This window comes from Cebus imitator, unplaced genomic scaffold (genome assembly GCF_001604975.1).
Source record: "Cebus imitator isolate Cc_AM_T3 unplaced genomic scaffold, Cebus_imitator-1.0 Scaffold148, whole genome shotgun sequence".
Lineage (NCBI taxonomy): Eukaryota > Metazoa > Chordata > Mammalia > Primates > Cebidae > Cebus > Cebus imitator.
This window is the reverse complement of record NW_016107463.1, coordinates 952,942-972,663: the sequence shown is the minus strand read 5'-3', so window position 1 is coordinate 972,663 and position 19,722 is coordinate 952,942. Positions and strand designations below refer to the sequence as shown.

The 19,722-nt window shown below is 42.5% G+C and overlaps 1 protein-coding gene and 1 pseudogene across 1 annotated transcript; one reads left to right on the top strand and one right to left on the bottom strand.

Annotated features, from left to right (window-relative positions):
• Positions 1–8,833: 8,833 nt before the first annotated feature.
• Positions 8,834–9,939, bottom strand: LOC108314117 (annotated as a pseudogene).
• Positions 9,940–11,933: 1,994 nt separating this feature from the next.
• On the top strand, positions 11,934–18,875 carry IL17F (interleukin 17F). The gene is made up of 3 exons (XM_037743620.1): positions 11,934–11,966; positions 16,284–16,534; positions 18,426–18,875. Exons 1-3 carry the CDS (start codon positions 11,934–11,936, stop codon positions 18,661–18,663), a joined length of 522 nt encoding a protein of 173 aa, XP_037599548.1. The 3' UTR covers positions 18,664–18,875.
• The last annotated feature ends 847 nt before the right edge of the window (positions 18,876–19,722 follow it).

The following is a 19,722-nucleotide window of genomic DNA, read 5'->3' as shown; positions in this document are numbered from 1 at the left end:
TAAAGGCTAAAAAGGGTTCAGAATAAAAAGCCCAAAGACTAATTTCATTTCTCATTTTCAGGTTACAGGCAGAACTGCTCAGGCATCTTGACCCCAAGTCTTCAGATATCACTTAGAAGGTGCTGCTTACTTTGTAAGTGTGGTCCTCTGACAACCCCCCCAGCTTTTTCGGTACCAAGGACTGGTTTTGTGAAAGACGGTTTTTCCCAGTCCAAGGGTGAATAGAGGGCTGGAGAGTGAATGATTTCCCGGTGAAACTGTTCCACCTCAGATCATCAGGCATTAGATTCTCATAAGGAACGCACAACCTAGATCTCTTGCACATGCAGTTCACAATAGGGTTCGAGCACTTATGAGAATCTAATGTCCCCATGATGACAGGAGGTGGAGCTCAGGGCTGTTCGTACTATAATCATTTCCCTCCTTTGTCAGCACATTGTTAAAGAGCTGATTGTGTTAGACCAGAGAAAAATGGCCCTGAGAGAGTTAGAGAGAGTGATCCCTTTATTTGTAGATAGCGTCTAGGGGGAGTCAAGAGGCCTGGGTCCAGGCCAGGCTTCTCCACCACTGGCTATCTATAGGAAAGCCATTTAACCCCCATCATCAGCTGAGCAGGTTGGACCAGATTATTTTTAAAGACCTGTATGGCTCCTGAAATCTATGGTAGCTGCAGATATCAAAGATAAGATGTCTTACCTGACTTGATGGCTAAACTAATGGCTTGCCAGGTCTAGGGATAGCCTATAAGGTATTAGAGATGTCACAGGATAACAAAGTTGGTAGTGGTATTCTCCTGAGCTGTTTAATGCAAATCTGCATGATCAACATAAGTGTGCAATCTACAAGAAGCCTTCTCTCCTGCTTAAACAAAGGCTGGGCTATGCATAGCCAAGAACCTTATGTCTTTATTTTTTCCTTGGTGTCCTTTCTCATCCACTTTCCTTTGATACTACCCGGTCCCCAGTCCCACTCAGGGTCAAAAGCATTAGAGAGAGCAGTGGAATGAGCCCTGCTAACTTAGGAGCTCCTGCCCTCTGCTCTGGAGCCCGGAGGGCAGATACGGGAAGAGCAGGTAGGTTCCACTTTTCCTTCTCAGGTACCTCTCTCTCTTCATTTTTTTCTCCTTTGCCCTTCATACGTCCTTCATGCCCTTACCTCTACCGAGATGAAGAACTGTCTCTCACAGGAAACCCATTTCAACTGAAATTAGGGGGAACCTTCTACAGCATTTCAATGGAAATTAGGGGAACCTGAGAATCGTCATTCTGAGTCAGATCTGTGCCAGAGTGAAAGTAACACATTTCTTAGAAGTGTGGTTGTTTCAGTGCTCTCACTGTATTTCCTCTGCTCCTTCTTACTCTCTTCTCAATCTGGATCTTCATGGGAAACATACAGTTATGACACTTGGAATTTTTAGCATTTGGAGTCATACAATTGTTTTCCACAGAAGGAGGAAAAAACTGAAGAGGGCAGAAGATATATTACCCCACCGCATATACATGTGTGCATGTGCATGCACGTGCACACACACAGACACTACGACTTCCAAGACTGGAATTGTATCTTTAAATGACATATCATTTTTTTTTTTTTTTTTTTCTGAATTTCCATAGGATCACAACGTTGGAAGGGACCTTAGAGGTCCAATCCAAACACCCCTCAGTGCGTAACTCCACCCTGGAACGTCACTACCAGATGTTCACCAAGCCATGGTGCTCTAGAGACATTCCATTCTCTCTCCCTTTTGAAAAATTTCTAAATTTTTGAAAATAATATGTGGTATAAATTTTCTCCAGAACATTTCCACTTTAATAATTTTGTTGACAACTTAGTGAGTAACTAATATATTAGACATTGAAGGTAGCAAGAAATTAGGTGGAAGAAGAAATAAACTAATATTGACATCAAATTAAGTGAATAAATACAGCTTTGGGTAGAAGAATTTGGTAGGGGTGTGAGAATGGTGGGAAGGCAGAAAGAAGTCACAGTTGTCTCCTTCAAGAAGTTTAAAATCCAGAGAGCAGATCGGGAATAAACACTTTAAAATGTAAAAAGCCGAAGCACATACAAATGCCATTCAAGTAGACAGTTAAAAAGTTGTCTCTCGTTGTCTCTGGTTAATTGCTAAATGAAATGAAAGTATGATGAGAGTTTGGAAGAAGGAAAGACAGGAGTGGGTTTTGGTCGGAGGATGTGGACATTGAGGTGGGTAGAACCCAAGTGAGCAGGACTGAAATGGTCATTCCAGGAACCAGACACTAGCCTGGAGAGGGTGACGACTCAGAAGTTCAAACTATTTTGTGGAGCAAAAGCAAAAAATTGAATGTGCTGCATGTGGAGGGTTTGGGAAAGAAATTTGCTTTAATAAATGAGGTTGGGGGGCAGGCCCCCACCCACCAACCCAAAACTCTGTTGGTTGTCAGTATGAAGACTGGGGGGAAAGGACAGGAGTAAAAGTTGCTGATCCCAGGTTCGTCAAGCTGAGGAGAAATTTCGGTGGGAGGAAGCCCGGAAAATGTGACAGCGTTTGACAGGTGCTCAGCTGGGCTTTCCCCAGGCATCGCATTCTAGAAGGCAGCGTGTTGATTAATTCCATCCACCTCAGCGCAGGAAATCAGCTTGGCTGCTGAGTAAGTGAAAGTCTGCACGGAACCCTGAGGAGCTGCCGCCGGCTCGCAGTTGCAAGGACAGGCCTCGCCCACAGAGGCTGCTGCCAAATGTTGGCAAAGAATAGCCTCAGTTTCCTACTGTTCTGTTCATCCCCATGCTTGCCAATGAACCTTCCAAAATAGGGACAGTTCTTAGTTATGAGGGAGTGAAGCTCTGAGATTTAACTTACTATTTTTTAAAAATCCCAATAGCCTTTCAAGGATACTTGAGTCTCAGTTTCTGTTTCAGAAAATGTAATGTGTTCCGTGAACCTCACTGCAATTTTATGGGAAGTTCGTTCGGCACCTTCCCTAATGTTCCCTGATGGAGGTACATCCCAGACTTTCATGTGATATGAATCGTTTAGGCATCCTGTGAAAATGCAGCCTGATTGAGTAGGTTTGGGACGGGGGCTGGAGAGTCTCCAGTTTTAACAAGCTCCCAGGAACTAACAAGCTAGATGCTGCTATTCCCAGAACCAAACTTTTTGAGGAGTAAGATTCTCCTAGATTGCAGGATTGAGGGGTAAGAAAGGGCCAAATTTCTCATTCCAAATCTTGCTCTATCCATATGTGCTGCCTCCCCTCTGGAGGCTGTTGTCCCCCCGCATATGTATATATACCTATAAAACTTTGTTCCATGTAGACGTCATAAGCCGGTTTTTATGTGAAGAGGTTTACCTTAGACATGGAAATACTGGAAGAGAATTAAAGAATTAAAGCACAACATAGACACTGAAACAATTTGAATATGAGGCTCCTGACTCAGTTCCCTGTTCATCTCAGCTACTAGGAGTTTCTGGCTAGCAGCTCTCCTCATTTCTCTTTTCTCTGGGGTTAACTAGTATTCCTATTATTATAATTATTTTGAAGACAAGGTCTTGCTCGTTCGCCCAGGCTGGAGAGCAGTGGCAGGATCATGGCTCACTGAAGCCCTGACCACCTAGGCTCAAGAGATTCTCCCACCTCAGTAGCTGGGACTATAGGCACATGCCACCATGCCCAGCATTTAAAAAAAAATTTTTTTTTTTGTAGAGACGGGGGTCTCTCTGTTGCCCAGGCTGGTCTTGAACTCCTGGCCTCAAATGATCCTCCCACCTCCGCCTCCCAAAGTGCTGGGATTACAGGCATGAGCCACTGTGCCTGACATTATTTTTTATGTGTAGCAATTTCTCTGTCTTTACCCTGGAATAGGCCCTATCTTTGCACTTCCAAAAAGGTAGGTTCTCTTCAAGACAGAAGTGCCATCTGGTCTGACGTAAAATTCGCAGCTCTCTGAGAAGGAGAAAACTGTTATGGCAAAATTTTTTTTTTGGTAGCACTTTAATTTTTCTTCCTCTCACTCAGCACAGAAACTGGTACAGAGTGAGTGTTTGATGTTTTTGCTAACAGGTAGATAGAACTTGAATGCAAAAGCCTTCACAGGTCTACAAGATAGATTCAGAATTGAGAGGTCCCTCATGTGATCTGGAACTTTCTCTGTTGACTTAAACCGTGTTCCACCCAGGATCCTCACACAGCACTATGGGAAAACTCCTTTCCTATGTCTTTTTTTCTCCTTTTCTTTCTCAGCTTTTGCTTCTGATCCCCTTCTTTCACTGCCCTCTCTCCCAGCTTGTTTTTCACCAGAAGATCAGAAATTGCATACTTTGAGAAAGAGAGAATGAATGAGAGACAACTGTAGAGACAGAAGGGAAAGGAGGACTTCTGTGTTTTTTTAATCTTTTGTTTACCTAAGCCCCAAGTAATTTCTACTCACACAAATATTGGCATATGAAGACCCTAGCACAGCTTTTTCATCTGACAAATAATCATTACTATTTTTTGAGATAGGGTCTTGCTCTGTTGCCCAGACTGGAGTGCAGTGGCACGATCACAGCTCACTGGAGCCTTCACCTCCTAGCTAAAGCGATCCTCTCATCTCAACCTCCTCAACTTCCTGAGTAGCTGGGGCTACAGGGGCGCACCACCACAGCCAGCTAATTTTTATATTTTTCTGTAGAGACAAAGTCTCACCATGTTGCCCAGGCTGGTCTCCAACTCCTGAGGTCAAGCTATCCACCCATGTCGGCCTCCCAAAGTTTTGGGATTACAGGCGTGAGGTACCACACTCATACCTAGTCATTACATTTAAAAAGAAGGGTTAGTTTCTACGAATTGTGATTTTGTGGAGATTCTAAGAAATGTATAATGGTTTTGAATATTTGACTCAAACAAATAGAAAACATTGAATTAATAGGTTCAAAAAACTCTGTAACTGAAAATGTTTTGCATTAAAAGGGAAAAAAACCCAGGAATGATATAGAGTTTGTGGGGTCTGTAGTTTTCTGCTTTTTGGGAGAGGCTTACTTCCCTTTTACTCTGTGGTCCCTGGCTCCACTTCTTGGAAGGTTTAACAAATTTCTTTTTTCTCTCTGTAATCTCTTTGGCCACATCTGACATGGTGTCGGTGAATATAGCTTTCTTAGAGCTTTGGTTCTTGCTCCCTGATGGTTGAGGAGCTGAGGATTTGTTTCTGATTAATTTCTAGAGCTCTCTCAAAAACTTAGTAAACTTCTCATCTGAGTCAATTCTTTTTTTTTTTTTTTTGAGATGGAGTTTTGCTCAATTCTTTTTGTGGCATAATTCCTAGAATATTTCTATTTCTTTGTCTCTTCATTCCTATAACTCTCTCTTGATTTGATGGCAGATTACTAGAACTATAAGTTTATACTTTTAACCTTTTAATTAAGAAAGGTTTCCAGATGCTTCATTCTAATTCTTGCCCTTTAGTAATTTACTTGGTTGAAAGGTTTTATTTTGCATTTCTCCTTCAAAGGCATTTTGAATCTTCTCTTTTACCCTTGAGGGATAGAAACAGTTATTTTTTATTTTTAAATTTTCTTGCATCTTTACAGCGCCTGAATTTCTTTCCTTTTTTTTTTGAGATGGAGCCTTGCTCTTGTTGCCCAGGCTGGAATTCAGTGCTGTGATCTTGGCCCACTGCAACCTTTGCCTCCAGGCTCAGGCTCAAGCGATTCTCCTGCTTCAGCCTCCACAGTAGCTGGGATTGCAGGCACTCACCGCCACGCCTGGCTAATTAGGGTTCTGAATTTCTGTACTCTCTTCATTTCCTTTCATTTTTGTTTATCAACCTGCCAACTCTTTCCTGAGCTCATCTTTTTCAGGTGTTACCTTGCCAAATGCAGACAATAGTATCCAAACACATGCAACTAACATTGTTTTCTAATCTCTTTTTCTAGAGCTTCAAGTTTATTAGGTACAAGAGCTGCCTCTCAAATTATTGCAGGCAGTGGGTTAACTAAATGTGTTGCCATTGTAGAGCATGGATTATCATTTGTCCAGCCTGCAGTTTTATTGCCATTATTGCATGTCACCTGACCACTGTTTCATGGCTTTTTGTTATGGTAGCTCTTCACTTCAAGGCATGAATTTCTGTAGCTAAAGATATACTGTCATGTTGCAGTAGCATATCTTGGTTAGATGCACTTTTTTTCTTTCTGAGAGAGGGTTTCACTCTGTAACCCAGGCTGGAGTGCAGTGGCACAATCTCTGCTAACTGCATCCTCAACCTCCCAAGTAGCTGGGCTCAAGTGATCCTCTGGCCCCAGCCTCCCAAGTAGTTGGGACAGCAGGTGTGCACCACTATACCCAGCTAATTTTTTTTTTTTTTTAAATAGAGATAGGGTTTTGCCATGTTGCCTAGGCTGGTCTTGAACTCCTGGCCTCAAATGATCTGTCTGCCTTGGCCTCCCAAAGTGTTGAGATTACTGGCGTGAGCCACCATGCCTGGCTAGATGTACCTTTTTAAAATGAGAATAAAACCTTTTAAAAGTTGGATTTGTAAAACTAAATGTATATCTTTATATTTTCGTTATTCCCAGTAATCTCATGTTATTATCTTATTGGTTTATATGTGTGTGTTCATTTTTTCCCACAATTATTTTAACCTCATTAAGGCAGAGACTGTAATAGTAGTCCATTATCTGTGATAGTAGCCCCAAGAAAACGTATCATGGCTCCAAGCACATATGAGGTCATGAAAACATCTTGCTGATTTGGTTATTTGATGAACTATAATATTTTGTCACATTTGAGGCTGTGTAGCTCATTGCTGAGGCAACACAGTGTTCTGGTATCTCTTTTTTGTGGGGCTCTTGGAATTGACTGTAGTGGTCTAGCTGTCAGTGTATTGAATAATGGCTCCGATGCATTATTGAAACTCTTAAAGCTGGTGTCAGCTTAGATCCTGAGTGGTACAGAGCCCGTCAGGGAAGGGTTCCACCATAGACAGTGTGTGCCCATCAAATGTTCATTACTGTGTCCCTGGTGTTAGCACATGATTTGCATTACAGGAAGTGCTCAGTGAATGTTAGATGAGATAAGGATCTGGATCTGTTGATTCAGTTTGAACTCAGTGATAGCCAGTTACTAGTTTGGCATCCTGATAAGACAGTTGTTTTTACCTCAAGGGGGAAAACTGTGACTAAATTTAGTAAAGGTCAGTGTGGCCTCCTGCTTACATGAAGAACCATTTTGTTCCCCGCACTCCCTGCAATCCAGCAAATCCTCTTGTACTGAATTAGGTACTCTTAGTTCCAACTGATTTATTCATTCCTTCTTTCAGGAGAGCTGGCATATTCTTGTATGGCATTGAGGTATGGCATTGAAGAAAATGAGTGACTCAATCCACTCAATTTAGTACACACTTAAAGGCCTATTGCACATGTTGCTTTAGGAGCATGAGTGATACAAGCAGAGATGAAAACATGGCTCTTGATTTCATGGAGCTAGCTTCTCTGTGCACATGGAAGGTCACACCCGGGTAGGCCTTGAAAATTCTCCATAAGATGGGCTTAGGGGCTTCAGTCTGGCTGGAAGGAGTTGGCTAGGGGACTTGAGTCTGTCTTTGCATAGAAGACACTGTTTTTTTTGAGAATGTATATTTGGAGAAGGAGGCTGGTAGAGATTATTGGGAGGCGGGTAAATTTACCCAAATATATAAAGACCCCAGAGATCTCTCCTAAAATATGTCTGTGAGGGAAAGATACATAAAGTATCAGCACAAGAGGTTGAGGAAGGGAACAATGCCTGAGAGGGTAATTTGAGGAAGTCTTTGTGCAGAAGTTACATTTCTGGCTGTTCGGAGAGAGGTGCAGAGGACTGCACAGGCATGGAGGAGAGCAGGGTGGATGGAAGGCCTGTGATCACAGACTTTTGATCAGTTTTGGAGGGCCTTCCAAGGAACCTAAGAACAACTTTCTCTTTATTTTCTTCAGGTGAAGAAAATGGTGAAAATTTATTCAAATGTGCTGAGTTAGAGGAAAATAACTTTGCCCTGCCAGAATGTGTCCTGCCTTGTGAAAAGATTATATGTAATTTTACCTGATCTTAATGGACATAAAATAAGTTACTATTTTTTGGGGGATGTCTGTGTGTCTCTAGGGCCCAATGCCTGACATGTAGAATGTGTTTAACAAATATTTGACAATTTGAACTGAACTGAGATGAATTAACTTTTTGCAGGTCATTTAAAATTACACGTCAGAGCATTTAAAGGTTTCTTTTTTTTTCTTAAAAATTAGAAAGAACGTTTATTGTTTCTTGTTAAAATATGGTGTTCTCATGAGAAAAGAGTGTGCAAAAAGAGCCTCCCTACACCCTGGGCTTTCTCACTTATCCCAGCAGGCTGGAACTGTCTTCACTGCATAGGAGGAAAAGTTCTTCACCTGCTTCTGGGAAATTAGGCACTCTACTCTAGTTTTACTTTTGATTACTTTCATGTGTAAAAAAAAAAAAAGGCAAAATCCAACAGCTAACGGGCTATCTCTTCCTAGGCATATATGCCCAGTCCACTTGGACACAGACGTGGACCTCAAGTCCACTTCCCCATGTGCAGCCCAGGATTAGGTGGCACCCTGGAAATCAAGTGGGTGTTCCTGGCTGAGGATTGAAGAACATCTCAGCTCCTGGTCAGCTGGTTGAAAACATGCAAAGTGCCTCCAGTGAGAAGCTAAGATTACCCCTTTAATGAGAAACACTTTGGGTGTGGTAGAGCCAGACGGCAGGCAGCATTCTTGCCACAGGTAGTATCTGGTCTAGAAGCTAATAGATCCCCAAATCCTCTTATGGTTCATTGCATTGACAGGAATGAATTCAAGTTTCAAAATGACACACCCAAGTTATACAAGGTAGAGGATGTCATTAAGACAATAGTCTCACCAAGTCCATGAGAGCTGTGATCCTACCATCTCCCTTCCCTCGCTCTCCAAGTCTGCTTAGTTCTGCCCACTACTCTTCCTTCGCAGCAACAGTTCTAGTATCCAGAAGTCTTGAGCAGCCTTCAGCCTCACGAGTTGGGCGTGGCCCAATTGGGAAACTTCATGGCAACATCAAGGCCAAGGAAACGGGCTGCATTGGCGGGGAAGGCTCAGGTCATCACTGCATCAACAAGGATGTGCTTCCTTCATCCCAGATCAGCTCCCTCACACATCTCCAGAACCATTAGGATATTTCGCAGGAGGTTCAGTCTGGAAGGGAGTCTGGAGCACATCTTCGGGGACTGCCACAGCCCAGTTGAAGATTCCTGCTCTGCCCCAGCCATCAGGATTCAAGGCACACTGAGCTCACTGACCCTCTTTCCCTCCAGAGTGAAGATATTTTTCAGTTATTCATATGTCATGAAATATATTCCACTAGCTGGGACATCTCACATAAGGGTAAGCATAGTCCCTTCTAGATGCCTTGGATCCCAAACTCCTGGTACAGCTTCTTTGCATAGTTCAAGGTACCAGTATACTTGGTTTCCCCTGAAGAAGCCTGAAACGGTAACAAGCACTTGATGGGTTCTCCAGGGATCATGATGCCTGTGGTAAATGTACCAGATGACATCCCAGCTGCAAATAGCGGGGGATAGCTGAGCATATCCTCTGGGTGTTTCTGTTGTAGTTTATTCCCCAAACCAAACCCAGAGAATTACACAGCAAACATGGAGATGACCCCGATGATAGGGGCAGCCATTCCCTGATACAGCTCCATGGTGCCCTAAGAGTCATCGGGAGACAGTCAAAGATCCCAGAGTACAGGGGAGGCTGTACTGACAAACTCAGTGGCTGTGTCTGCAGTTGGACCTTGGCAGTGTTCAGAGGGTGCCCCATGAACACAAGGCACACGGCACCAAAGCCGCTAGCCAGCAGGTTCTTGAGCGGGCTGATGGGCTTTGGCGGGTCAGCCATGGGCAGTCTGCCTGTCCCTCAGTCTGTTAGTTCCTGGGCTGTCCTGGCTCTGCTGCCCCAGCTGCAGTGCCAGGGCTGCCAACCTTGCATTTAAAGGCTTTTACTTGCTAATTCATTTTGGTTAAAAAAAAATCATTCTCAGAGATAGCCAAGGTAATGGGCATTTATGTGTTGTATGAATGTGATGTTATAGATATACATTTGCCCATGGTTCCTGGTTCATAACTCCCACAACCCTCATTATATCCTAAGTGACAAAAATAATAAGCCTATCTTTTGTTAGGGGATTTGGCCTTTTTTTTTGTCTTTGGTTCCTGAAGCAGCTTCAGACAACTTCAGGGCAATAAAGGTGAAAAAGATAGTCTTTTATTGTAATGTTGGGGCACTTTAGGCCTAACAAATAGGTCTCAGAGAAAAGAATCTCTCTCTCTGAACTTCTCCTGCCCACCTTTCACCTGCTCCTTTTTCTCCCCAAGGCCATAGAAACTGAAAATATCCTCTCATCGAACATCACCCCCACACCTTTTGTCTTGGAGCTGGTCGTAAAGAAATTATTTAATATACCTTGTCTAATTGTAGGCCATGAGACCCTCAATTCAGGAAGGGTCCTCCCTTCTACCCAGGAGGAAGGAATGGTGCTCAGGGAGGCCAAGAAGAATCTGAACAGACAGGCCTTGGTGGGTTTCCTCATTCAACCTGTTAATATCAGGTTATGCTCTTTTTATCCAATCACATTTATGCACAGTTTTCCCTGTTTTTATCATGTCGGCCCAGTGAAGACTCCATAAAAGACCCAAGAGGATGAGCTATGAAGAGCCTTTGGACCACTGAACTTGTGGAGGCTCTAAGAAAGGTAAAGAGTAACTCATCCCTGTGCTGGGAGGGTGGTGCACCCCAGATTCATGGGAATGAACACTTCTGTGCTTGGGGCCCTTTCAAACCTTGCCCTATGTATCTATTCATCTGGCTGAAAATATCCTTTACAATATGCTGGTGAATATAAATGAGTGTTTCCCTGAGTTTTGTGAGCTGTTCTAACAAATGAATCAAGCCTAATCAAACTCAAGAGGTTTGTGGGAACCTCTACTTGAGGCCAGTTGGTCAGAAGTTCCAGAGGCTTGAACTTGTGACTACTGCTTAAAGTGGGAGCAGTTTTGTGGGACTGAGCCCTTAGCCTACGGAATCTGACTCTACCTACATGGAGACAGTGTCAAAATTGAATTGGATTAGAAGATGCTCAGGTGGCGTTGGATACAGAATTGATTGCTTGCTGGTTGTTGGAGAGAAATCCCCAGATATTCGGTCACAGAAGTCTTTTGTGTTACTGGTTGTGGTGTGAGAGCGAGGAAAACAGTTTGTTTTTTCAACACAATTAATAGTGATTATTTATTAAGCACCAGTAGGGGTCTAACCATGGGGTTAAAAATAATTAATTCAGGGGGGTAACAAAACTACCAGGGGATATCATTTCTGAATATTTAATTGATGTCATTCATTTCTTTGGTTTTGTTTTCCCATTCGTAAAATGGAGCTAATGATAGTCCTCTAGTTTAGTACCAAGGTTCCTCTGAGGATGAGATTTCTTCCATTTAAATCATGATGCATATTGCATGACTAGAAAGTAGAACATATGGTGCGTGACAAGGGTGTTGGCAATTTGCGGAAGAACAAAAAAGATTTGACAACAATTTCTAATTTGGTTCATCTCTGTAGTAAATTAGTTTAAAAATTTTGCTTTGATTTGTGGGCAATGGGGGTGGAAGTAGGGTAGGAGGAAATAAAAATTCCGTCCTTTTCCTGTCATCCCTTTCTTTAGGGTCCCCTTTGGTTCCCCTTCAGGAAATGAAATGAAAAAAAAAAAACAAAAAACCCATGCATTCGTCAGTAACTCTGGGTCAACCACAACTTAAAGGCAGTAAGCAGGTCAGTCGAAACAGGGGCAGTGATTGCTATAAAACAAGCAGGTACTCTCATTGATAGAACACAGGCATACACAGGAAGATACGTTCACAGAAAGAGCTTCCTGTACAAAGCAAGCAACCAGCGCAAGATGACAGTGAAGACCCTGCATGTCACAGCCATGGTGAGTAGCAGCAATCATTCTGGTTTAAGGACAGTCATGCCTAGGATTTCAGGAAAGCAGATTTCTCAGGAATTAGGCTCGATTGGTGTCTTTTTGGAATTATTTCTTTAAAAACAGAGATGACTTTAATTTTGACTCCTGTCTGATGGAGAAAAAGAAAAAAATAACTAGAAAAGTTATAATGGGGTAAAAAAACACAGCTCCTCATCCGATGGCTTTTGTTCAGGTAGTGTTAGCATGTGCAGTCCTTGGCATCACAGACAACTGGCATGTTCTCTCCTGTTTGTGGCCATCCATTGTAGAGTTAGGTTGGCCTGAAATTCTTATCTCATGGTGGAAGCTTAGCCAGCCCTTTAGGGGTTTTATATATATAGACCAAGGAAATTGGGGCCTCAAGAGGTTTAATGATTCCCCTGAGACTGCAGGAGTGCCCTGGATGGAAGAAGTGAAATCACCCAGTGTTGACTTTGGACAGCTCCTCGAGAAGGGAAATTTCCCATGTCTCTGATTGCTATTTACTTATTTATTTTGCATCATCTCATTCTTCTTAGAGGAAAGACAGATGTTAATGCAATGAAAATCTAGCCCCAGCAGGTCTGGTGGAATCTTGCCTGGAATTATTCAGACAAGGCCTGGGAAGAATTTACTATAGAGGCACATGAAAACAGGGGTTAGGCAATCCTGCATCATATTATTGGCTTAGATAATTTCCTTTTTTTCTCTTTTTACAAGCCATACAACTTAAAAGAGCTTGAATATCATAAAACGTTCATGGCATGCAGCAATGATACATTTTATTTTATATTTATGTGTTATTTTAGAGATTACATGCAACGCAGCAAAGTGCTGTATTTAGAGGCACAGGCTTTGGTGTCAGGCAGACCTGGCTCCACTGCTTGCTAAATGTAGGATTTTGGGTAAGTTATTTAGCTTCTCTGTACCTCAGTTTCCTCAACTATACAGTGGGAATAACAATGGCATCTTTCTCATGGCATTTATTGGGAGGATTAATTAATATCATTGAGAATAAATGAGTCTATACTCTGTACAGGCAGATTTGTATATGCTTAGTTTTTATTTAATTTGGCCATTCTAATAAACAACACTGATAATGATAGGGAAAGCATTCAGTAAATGTTAACTACTCATAGTAATATTGTTGTTATTATCCTGGAAATTTCTGATCAATTCACTGAAGTAGGTGGGGATACTTTCCACTTTATACAGATGATCAAAAGCTCAATTGTTAAGTGATTTATTTAACATTGGTGGATACTGTAAGCACAAGAACTGGTACACCAATCTAAGCTTTCTGGCTCTAACCACAGTGTGCTTCTCTTTGAATGGTTCAGAGGCAAGATTTCTGGATTTAAAGCCATTGCATCTGAACAATTCTGTTGAGTAGCTTTGTGCTCCTTAGCTATTTCTATTTCTAATTTCTTTGAAGAAAACTGTTGGGTTGTGAGCAAGAAACATAACAGTGCAAGGAGCATTAGAATGGGATTAGAAGTTGAGAGGTGCAGGGAGATGGACATCCTCAGTAAGTAGTTGAGGCAAATTCTCATGGACTTAGAGGTTGGCCAACTGGTGCTTATTGGGACAACTCACATTGCAGGTGAGTACAGGGGATGTGTTCAGGTTGTTCAGTTGGGCTCACATGAGAGTGAGGTGCAAAGCTAGGCTGAGCAGGTTGGTGTCCTGTTACAGCCCACCTTCACCTGGTGCTTTCCCTTGCCTCTCTCCCCTCTTCTGCAGATTCAGAGTGATATCTGTTCATCTGCTTTATAGGTGGCATATAAGAATTCAAGTCTGTACAATGCTCTGAATTTCTCTGAGAGGTGCTGTTTAAAATCATTCTTAAGAACAGCAGCAGCCTTATCAGAGCCCCTATTCTGTATTACATAACCACTAAAATCTACAGCTCAGATCAAAAGCTTTATGGAGCAAATTGGAGTAATTTGCAGACATTATCTGATTTCCTGATAAAGAGCTATGTGACTTACAACACTTATTCACATCTAGTACAACTGTCACGTTGCTTAAAATGTTTGCCTCTTCTAATGAGACAAAGCTAAGATTAATGTTGATAATAATAAAAATGACCTTCAATGGCAATAGCACTGACTACTGACACCCAGGTCTGAGTCCCCAGACTGGTTCTCATAGGCTGGTGAACTTAAATTATTTGTTCCCTCTGGGACAGAACTCTTTTACCTGGCTAATTGGGATAAGTAATACTAGCCCTGTCTACCTCACCAGGTAGTTGTGAGAATCCAGTGTTTAAAGCGATGTAAAAGTGTTTTCTAAAATAGTCTAAGCAAATGTAATAATGATTTGCTAAAAGCATGGTAATTATTGCTAAATCATATAACCCCAATGTATGTATTTAAAAGCTTTCATAGTGAAAATTAATAGTGATTCAGTGAATTGACACAGAAGAGCAAAGAGAAAACACAAAGGGGGAATTTACTTAAGAACTCTAAAGATGTGATTGATAGCAACAGAGCAAGACTGTCTCAAAAAAAAAAGGCCATAGCACTTTGTCAATACAGAAGGTATATGAGCGTAAATTCCACATCTATCTAGTCCACTGTGTAGACTGTATAACAATATAGAGTTAGCAACAGTCACCTGTATGGATACTTATCATATGCTGCCAGTGTTCTTCATGGTTTATATGGATCATTCTATTTAATCTTCACATTGTTGGAGGAAACAGAATCATAGCTTCTAAGAGTCCCAGAGTTGAGTTACAAACCCTGGACTTCTGACTCTGAAGCCCGTGCCTGAGCTACCACACTGTAGAGTCAAGAAGAACTAGTTGTTGAATGAATGAATGATTGTAGGGGGATGAAAGTTGATGATTGCTGGTTAATCTGAAGGCAAATCACCCTCATTCTGACTTCTCTGGGTCAACCTTGCTTTCAACTTCTTTTTAGTATCTGCTTCCTCAGTATGGCAAATGGACACTATGACCTTTTTGTTTACTCTTATGTAAGTTTTTTGTCTCTAGTACCTGCAAAATATGAAAAGGAGGGCCTTTGAAACCAATATGTCTAATCACCATTCCTACATTAACTCAGGGAAGGTATGAGCCTGAACAACGTGAAGCCTAGAGAATGAAAGCAACGTAGCTTCAGCTCTTCTTCTGTATTATGTTGAGAGTTGGTGCTGGGCCTTGCTCATCCCCAGTAAGGGTCAGTGGCGATGGTGGGTGAGCAAAGCATGGTTGTGACAAAGGGAAGCTGGCAAGATTTTTAACTTTTCTTTTCATTAAGTCTTCAGTGCACCTTCATTCTTTGTGCATTCCGATAACACCAGTTAAACTGGTATTTCAATGTAAGTATAAAAAAAATGCTCCAGAGCTAAAGAGAAATAGTTTCCATATTCTCTGTTGTTGTGCATCATTAGTGCCCCAGTTTCTTTCAATTAGCATGGATAATTGGAACTTTGCTGTCGTTGGTTTTGCATAATGTTTTTCTTAATGCAGTGAGCTTAACTATATAGTTCAATTTAACTGTATCATTTTGTTCATTCATTCAGTCACCTACTCTTTCATTCATTCAAAAAGTGTTTATGGAACGTGTAAAATGCACGTTCTCCTGCAGGAACTTGCAATCTAATGGGTGTAGATCTGGCATGCACACAAATACTACATTTCCAGACAATTAAAAAATGCTGCTTGAGTGCTAGATGATCAAAGCTTTATAATTTAAGGATAATAAACATACTTCTGACTGAACCATTTTAGGGACTGTTCTTAGAGGAGATCACATCTGAGCTGGGCCTTAATGGAAGGGTAGCATTTTGACAGACAGAGGTGGGGCAGTGTATTCTAGGTGGAAGGGTGCCTCAGATAAAGGATTTTGTGGGAGATTCATGGGATATAAAGTTGGAAATAAAAACAAGAGTTATCGTTTGTTAAGCCTTTATTTTTGTTATACAATTTATATGTGTTTTATATAGAATATTCTATTTAATCTCATTAATAGTTTCATAAAGTGAGCATTATTATCCACTTGGAAAGAAGAGAAAATTAAAGGCTCAGCAAGGAAGCTAGGATAGGATTTTAACCCAATTTCAGACCCTGGCATCTTTCTGTCTGACTGTTTAGGAGCTCTTAGACTATGGAGGGCTTCAATAACTAGCGAGGCTAATGAGTTTTGTTCTCACTTTGGCACCTTGATACCTTTATGTGTGAGTGTTCCCATTTCCAGGTGAGGAACTGAGGTGCAAAGAGAAGCCCTGATCCCATAAAAGGACCAGGAATGCTGAGTTCCGCCAGAGCATGCATCTCTTGCTAGCAGGTGATGTGAGTCTCTGATTGCAGCTTCTTCTGTTTTCCAGGTGGAGTACTTGCTGCTGTTGATATTGGGGCTTGCCTTTCTGAGAGAGGCAGCAGCTCAGATAGTCCCCAAAGAAGGACAAACATTTTTCCAAGAGCCTGAGAGTTGCCCTTCTGTGCCAGAAGGTAGTCTGAAGCTTGACATTGGCATCATCAGTGCAAACCAGCGTGTTCCCTTGTTACGTAACATTGAGCGCCGCTCCACCTCCCCCTGGAATTACACGTAAGTGCAAATGAGACTGATCTTCACATTCTTTGGAAAAATATGTTAACTTGTTTTAATAATAAAGTAGAAAATTTAGAATACATAGAAAAAATAAAAGGGAAAATCCTCTTAACAATGAAAATCTCGCTTTACCTGGGAGCTCACATCTTTCTTGTCTTGGGCTAGGTTCATCTTTGTGGTGAGAATCCTAATATTTTGCTTCCACATTCTCATATACTCTGTGCCTTTTTCTGCTTCATGCAGTTCTAGGATGGAATTCACAATTTTCCTGTGTTGGAGAAGAGGAAAGCAGATTACATAATAATCTTCTTGAAAGCAGATTGCATAATAATCTCTGCGTGAGGATAAATGGGAAACAGAAAAGTCGGTTTAAGGAGATTCACTCAGATTAGACATTATCCATTCAGAAGTGGGAATGGGTGGAGGAGAAAAGCCAGTTTGGGAAATGGGATGTTAGGTGGGGACCTTCAGGGTACAGTCTTGTAATTTTTGCCTTAAGATACAGGTTCTTAGAGCACCAAGCACCCCCACCCCGTACTCTCTACACATAAGAATAAAAACACATTCCAGGGACAATTGAAGTGCTTCTGTGGTTGTCACATAGCGTCTCATGTGAGTGTGCTATGAGAAAAACTTGGGACTGTGATACCCCCTGCCTCAAACTGGGAAGATGTGGAGAGACCAAAGAATGACTTGGACAAGTCCAGCTTAGCAAATGATCAGTTTATTAAGACTTACATATGGGGCACCCCAGGGCAGGACAGCTCTAGAAATCCGGCCTGGCTCCCATCTCTAAGCTGTTCTTAAGGGAATTTTCTGGCTCTTTGCCTACTGTGTATATGCAATGGGACTGTTTTCCTTGGTAGGTTCTCAGATACTCTCTGAGATGTTTGGGTTCTCAGTGGCCTGCTCCTCGGCTGGGCACGGTGGCCTTGGCTCACTGCCCATCCTTCAGGGTTCAGACAGTGGACACACACCCTTGAGTAACCTGGTGGGAGTCCTGTCACACTGCAAGTGGAGTGTGTACAATGGCAAACTCGCAGGATAAACTTTGCTGTTTTTGTGCCTCCAGGCAGAGGGGCCTATTAAAGGAGAAATGGAGAGAAGCACTGAGATTCACAGACCCCTGGGACTGTGGCTTTCCTTTTCAAACAGCAGGCTCTGTAGACCGACTAGTGATGGAAGACCGACTAGTGATGTTCAATCTAGGCAGAAGATAAAGAATAATTGTAATAGGCCGGGTGCGGTGGCTCATGTTTGTAATCCCAGCACTTTGGGACGCTGAGGCGAGCGGATTGCCTGAGCTCAGGAGTTTGTAACCAGCCTGGGCAACACAGTGAAATGCTGTCTTGACTAAAATACAAAAAAATTATCCAGGCATGGTGGCATGCACCTGTAGTCCCAGCTACTTGGGAGGCTGAGGCAGGAGAATTGCTTGAAACCAGGAGATGGAGGTTGCAGTGAGCTGAGATCACGCCACAGCACTCCAGCCTGGGCAACAGAGCGAGACTCCATCTCTAAATAAATAAATAAAAAGAATAATTGTAATAATAATAATGTCAATAAAAGATCTAACATTAATTGAATCCTAACATTTGTACAGTGAGGTATTTTATATGTACTTGTATCACTGAGTATTCTCAACAGTCCCATGAGAAAATGGTATATGAAAATCCCCATCTCATAGTTGAGGAAACTGAGGCTTAGGAAGGTAAGCAAATGCCAGCGGCCGGTGTATGCATCCAGGCTGTGTGGCCCCAGAGCCTGTGCCACAGCCCTGCAGAACTGCCTGCCTGCAGGTGAGCACCCAGTGCTGTGGGGCTCTCATTTGCTGTCTGTCGTCCTCCCCCATGCCTCATCATTGTGCTTTGGCTTGCTCCTCCTGCAGCGTCACCTGGGACCCCAACCGGTACCCCTCGGAAGTTGTACAGGCCCAGTGTAGGCACCTGGGCTGCGTCAATGCTCAAGGAAAGGAAGACATCTTCATGAATTCCGTTCCCATCCAGCAAGAGACCCTGGTCCTCCGGAGGAGGCGCCAAGGCTGCTCTGTTTCTTTCCAGTTGGAGAAGCTGCTGGTGACCGTTGGCTGCACCTGCGTCAAACCCCTTATCCGCCATGTGAGCTGAGAGAGGCACATCAGCTCAACTGAAGAAGCTGTAGCAATGCTGTTCCTTACCCAGTGCTCTGCAACAAGCCCTATTGATCCCCAGTTCCCTCTACTTCACAGGACTCTTAATAAGACCTGCATGGATGGAAACACAAAATATTCACAATGTATGTGTGCATGCACTGCATTTTATATTTGATACTGAAATGTTAGGAGATAAATTAATACATTCAGTGCTAATATAATAAAGCATTAATAATTGAAAAATACTTCAGGTGTTTGTTTCCAGTCCCAGCTGGTTCTCACAGACCTTGTGGCCCTAAAGAGTTTGGAATTCTATATGCCTATCATTTGTTTTTCATATTTCCTCATCAGAGCACCGGTTTTAGAGTTGTTTTATTATTAATGGTGCTTGCAGGTTGGTTACATAGAGAGTTAAGGAAAATGGTGCAAACAGAACCGAGGTAGCCTGGTGACACTTTACTGCTTCATCATCCCAGCTACGTTATTTTACAAACCAAATACTTATTGGCCACTGTGCTAGCCACTGGAGATACAAAGAGAAGTAAGAAATGCATGTGGAAGGGCCATGTGTAGGGAGCGGCCATCCAAAGAGCCCCTGGTCATGAGGGCCGTGGTGGCCACTTTGCATCCTCCTCTGACTTCTGGGCTCTTTAGGGGTCACTGGTTGTCATTTATCATCTCTTACACATCTTAGGGACACACAAGCTTCCAGATTCTGATCTCCATACCACTCTGAGAACACTCAGTGGTCTTCTGATGCCTCTGTTGCACACCACAGTTTCTCCTTTACTTCCACCATGCCACTAGCTCAGAGCACATCTGCATTGCTGCTGCCTCCCAGGTTCCAGAGAGAAAGCAGTTGTAAGTTCTCACTCCCACGTAGGACTTGGCTTGAGGAGGGAGAGTTGGCAGCAGCCTGGCTCCCATTTAGAACTCTTGAGTCTGTTGGTAGGTGTGGAATGGGAGTGGCTGAGGAAGCACTTTATCTCTTTGCTCCAGAATCTTGTGCTTAGGATATAAATACTGACTTTTGTACTTAAATTTCAGGTTCCTA